Source organism: Triticum dicoccoides, chromosome 2A, assembly GCF_002162155.2.
Source record: "Triticum dicoccoides isolate Atlit2015 ecotype Zavitan chromosome 2A, WEW_v2.0, whole genome shotgun sequence".
NCBI lineage: Eukaryota > Viridiplantae > Streptophyta > Magnoliopsida > Poales > Poaceae > Triticum > Triticum dicoccoides.
Window position 1 is genome coordinate 202,088,946 of NC_041382.1, and position 5,034 is coordinate 202,093,979.

At 47.5% G+C, this 5,034-nt stretch overlaps 1 protein-coding gene across 2 annotated transcripts in view; it reads right to left on the reverse strand.

The window, feature by feature from the left end:
* Positions 1-1,274: 1,274 nt before the first annotated feature.
* The window catches only part of LOC119354201 (probable mixed-linked glucan synthase 8), a 9,030-nt gene continuing 5,270 nt past the window's right edge, over positions 1,275-5,034 (reverse strand). Inside the window, exons 1-3 of one of the 2 annotated variants that reach the window (XM_037620904.1) lie at positions 4,694-5,014; positions 3,272-4,010; positions 1,275-3,172 (exon numbers count right to left, since the gene is read on the reverse strand). In XM_037620904.1, coding sequence (XP_037476801.1) covers positions 1,529-3,172; positions 3,272-4,010; positions 4,694-4,695 — 2,385 coding nt within the window. In that variant the 5' untranslated portion in view covers positions 4,696-5,014 and the 3' untranslated portion in view covers positions 1,275-1,528. Of the gene's footprint in view, positions 3,173-3,271; positions 4,011-4,693; positions 5,015-5,034 lie in introns of those variants that run through there. The other variant, XM_037620903.1, reaches the window with a different exon arrangement.

Genomic DNA, 5,034 nt, shown 5'->3' on the forward strand with positions numbered 1-5,034 from the left:
AACTCAAAAGCCGAGATTGGTGTCCGGCAATTACCCTTCGAGATTTTTTCCAAACCATGCAAGAGATTTGCATGTATTCATCATATAGAAAGGATGAGCACAATGTCAAAAATGGCGCCAAATGGCACGATCTAAAGGCAAAACCACAAAATAAATAAACGACCTACGGATCTATGGCACAAGCGCCGACCAAGACTGAACAATAGCCAACCAAGTAAGAACTAGTAGGAAACTAGGAACAGGAAGAAACCATAGACCATACACGAAGGAGTTATCAGCACCCGATAGCAACGACCACAATAGCAGAAGTGCAAGTCCTCCTATATGGCATCCGCCTAACCATACTTGCGTGAGCATGGACACCAACACAGAGACGACCGCAACATCACAACGAGCATAATACAAGCGCGGGGAGAAGATGAGCGTAGGGACGACGTGCAGCCAACCAAAACACGCACCACCGAAACGACCAAAGGTACTACAACTAGACCGACAAACCCTAGGAGGAGGGGCGCCCATATCACAACCGAGGGACGCCGGAGCACCAGCTTGTAAACACATCTCTCATCGATTCACTCAGCTTTTTCTCAAATCTGTTTGCCAAACTTTTCAAGGGTGTTACCATGCGTTGGTAGCATGCATGGGTAGCACACAAGGTTCCCATGGCACTAGAAGTCTTTTCCCATTAATTCCATGACGACATACATGTACACCATCACATTTGTCCATCTACAAACCACGAGAGCACATCACCGGAGCCTGGAGGCTGACACCCCTCTCTCTTTCGTATGACGCCACAAACGCGGCCTGTTTTGCAAGAGCCAAACAAATAACAGAACCGATTTTTTGTTTGAGACAATAATGGAACAGATGGTTCCATGTCTACAGGAACCTGGACCATGGCGTGCCTGTCATACATGTGGAGTACGTCGGACGATTGTCGATTGGAGAGGCTGAATTGACATCAAATTGTCTTTAGCTCCTTTGTTGCTTTTTGTGTCCCTCCTTTGATTCTTGGCTGATATCAGCCCACCAACATGGCAACATGTAACACGTACTGTGATTCTGTGAAGTATATTCTGAAGCAAGCGACGCCGGCCAAAAATCCTCTGCAAAGCACAACCGGCCGTGAGAATGCTCTTTCTGCACTCTAAGTAAGCAGAGTTTAACTACAGGTAGCTGTCAAAAAAAAGAGTTTAACTACATGTTAAAAAGAAATTGACTTATTACTGGGAAGCACAGGCCGACATTGCAGCTCCAAGATGGACCGGAAATCTTGAGGTCTTGCTAAAACATACCAAAATATAGGTACGTGAATAGGTATACTTCCAGGCATCCTCAACATTATACCCGATATACTACAGGTGTTGCTTTGCCACATCTACTTTTCTTCCAGGCAAATGACCAATTTTACATTATTTCCACAAACTTGTACAGCCTATATATGATTCACACCAAAGCCAAAAAAAGAAGAAGAAGAAAAACCCACACCACAAAGGAAAAGGAAACTCCCAGCATGGGGAGGAACTTACAAACCCCAGCTTGTGGGAAAAGTGGCGCCACCTGAGCTTTTGAAGTGGAACCGAACAAACCCAGAGCGCATGGCCTGGATGGCGATATCCACCAAGGCGATCAAAATAAACACAATCACAAAGAGAATGAACAGGATGTAGGGCCTCTTGCTCCACCGTCCAATCATACCCAGAGCAAACGGGTAGATCAGCACCAGAATCCACGCGTTGAACACCAGCCCAAGTCCTGCATCTGCCATCTGCATCAGTGACCATCCTCCCACTATCGCCTTGCCTATCGACGCGTCAATGGCACAGACATTCACCGCTATCACCACCATGGTAGGGATCAGCATCGGAGCCCACTGCACGGCATACAGTTCAGCAAACTTGTCGCTGGTACTGCTTGCTACCTGTTTCGCCGTCAGCTTGAATGAAACGCCCTTCAGGCCAAACAACTTCAGCACTATGTGAAATACTGCTGTAGGGTACACGGCTGTTGCACCAATAATGTAGAACTGCTCGTTGCGGATCCAGTCCAGCAGCGTGAGCCCAGCCCACTTGATCTCAACCATACCGATTAACTCGGTCAGGGCGATGACGATGACGAGGTACAACACATACGTGGGAAATGGCTTCTGTATGTAGAATTGCCCACGGAAGATCCATATCACCGGAAAGAGGAGATAGAACACAAGAAAGACAGATGAAACTGGGTAGGCTGTCATGTTGGCATAGGCAATTCTTTGCATTGGGTGGAGGCGGCGGCCAGCCAGGAGTGGGCAGTTCCGCGAGAAGAACATCTCAAGGGAGCCCCCTGACCAGCGCAAGATCTGGTAGAGCCGCTCAGTGAGGTTGATTGGTGCGGTGCCGGCGAATGCATCTGGCTCCATGCGGCAGTACATGGATCGCCACCCATTCCGGTGCAGCCGGAAGCCGGTCACCACATCCTCAGTTGCAATGTTGTACACCCAACCAACTTCTCTGCCCCATTCAGTCCCGTCCTCATATGCACATGTCATGACATGAGCTAAGTCAGCCATGACAGGCTCTTCAAGTGCCGGCGGCGACATGATGGAGCGTTCTTGGTCTGCTGCTGGCAGTATTGAGCTGATGAATGATGCTGAACTGCCAAACTTGGTGGAGCTGTCCACGATCTTGACGTTATCAGGTCTCCAGCGAGGTGGGTCAACACCGTAAAGTGCGACACGGCGGAACATGCAACCAGTGCCAACATAAGACGGCCCTTGGATGCCATTGAGGCCGAGCAAGGTGGCGTCAAAGAAGACACGATTGTGATTGCAGTACCTATCTGTGGGATCAACATCATCGAAGCGTTGGGGAAACTGGACAAAGGCAGTATTGTCACCTTCACGGCGATCGAGCATGAAACATATGCCAGCACGGAAGGCTTTAGAGTTGTTGACGTAGTGATCACCATCGAAGTTGATGATGAAGGGCGCATTGGTCAGGAGGGCAGAGACTCGCAACTGTACATTCATGGCACCTGCCTTCTTTTGATGATCACAGCTTGGACTCTTCTCGCGGGAGATGTAAACGAGCATTGGGAGGCGCACATCAACTGCACTGAAGTCTAGAGGACTGTTGGTGCTTGCTCCTAGACCAAGTTCTGGTTCATAACTTGGATGTTTCAACATAACCTATTAAATAAAGATCGCAGTTTGAAATAAATAAGCACTCATGTATGATTCTAGTCATAAAAAATTATAGTAAAAAAAGTTAGAAGTGAAAATGTATACCTTAACAATTCCAACATGTTGTCCTTTCTTATGATTTTCAGCTGGGTCAATCCATGTGCCTGGCCACTGTGTCCCATCTGCCATCCAAGTTGCCTTTGCACCTTCTTTGGCAGCAGCATGATTGTACACATCTGACCGTTTGGGAATAAGGGTAAAAAGTGCATCTAACCGCTCCTTGAACTCATCATACTCTCTACACATGTGCCTGCGGTCGTTGACAAAGTCTTGTGGTGCATTTCCAGTGTATGGGCGTGTATTCAAAGAAAAATAGCTCTCAGGGGCTCTTGGCTCAATGGAATGTTTTCGGCAAAAGGGAACCCATAATGCAGCAAATTTTGCAGTCTCAAGCAAGCCATCATAATGGATTATTGACCCACCATCATCTGAGAGGTAGCAAGCATGCTTGTCAACTGGATAGTCTGCAGCAAGGATGGATATGATGGAGTTCATAGTGTATATCATAGGTTCATTAATGGGATCAACGGTGTTGATGAAGACATCAAGGCAAGGAAGGTTGGAGTTGCCGTCAGGGAGATCAAACTGCTGTTCCAAGAGGGTAAGGTTGGGGACACGCTTGACAGGGTTGAGCTTTGCAACTTGGTTTAGCAACCAAGTGACGCCAAACCAAAGATCCCCAACCATCGATATCCACCAGAGCCACATGCCATCAGCGTATGGGTGCCTGACACGCCATATGAAAAATAGGACGATAGCAACCAATCTGATCAAGCTCAGCAACCTGTTATACAGAAAAGAAGAACAATTAACTACAAGATCAACTCACGGATATAGCTTGAGGAAATAATACCCGATACTGAGGCTTAGCACGAGGACGAGAATCTCTAGCATAATTTAGAACCTTGCAGGATGTAAATTTACGAGTAGTGCGAAGTGTGAACGATACCAAGATGAAATGCAAAATTACAAAGACACATCACCTTCCAGTCCAGGAAAAATAACAACTAACAATCACTCTAGTATGTTGGTAGATAAGTACAAAAAAAAAACCAACAATGTTGGTAGATAAGTGTAAAACTAAAATTACAGAAGCATTTCGATGATGAGCATTCTTATAGACTTTCTCATGGCCACCTTCTATAATTGGTGGCTGAACCATATCTGACATATCAGCAAGTCCTGCCAACGTATTTAATCTCGCAACCACTATAACAGTGGAGTTCCACATGGAAGTCCTTATCAATAATAATATCTTTCTGAGTAAGCTCAGATTCAATCAGGTTGCTAAAACCACCATATTGATCAAAGATCTCTGACAGACAGTTGACCTTAATATGATAGTTTTAGTATTTGCCGATTACTAGTTTAAGTACTTTGCACATTAAGGAAATCTCCAATCTACATTGCCAGAGTTCGATGGCACAGTGAACGTAACAGAATTCAGTGGTATAGCAGGGTCCTTACATTTTGGAAAACCTAGATGGGAGGCGCCGTGAACACAACGGGGCGCCAAGGAGAAAGACCGAATGGAACTCGCGTCGAGAGGAAGCGGCGGATCGACGCCCTCCGGCCACCCGTGCATGACAGCGCGGCGAGCTGCAGAGTCGGGAGAGGGTTGCCGTGCAGGACGGCGAGGGCTGGAATCAGACAGCGCAAGTCCAGGGGTGGGGTCGAGGCTTAGCCGGCCCATTGGAGGGGCAGGCAGGGGCACGTCGCCCATCGCCGCCGCCTCCACCGCCGCCGTCGCCGTACCGTGGGTTTGGACGGGGAGCGTGTGTGTGTGTGTGTGTGTTTGTGTGTGTGTG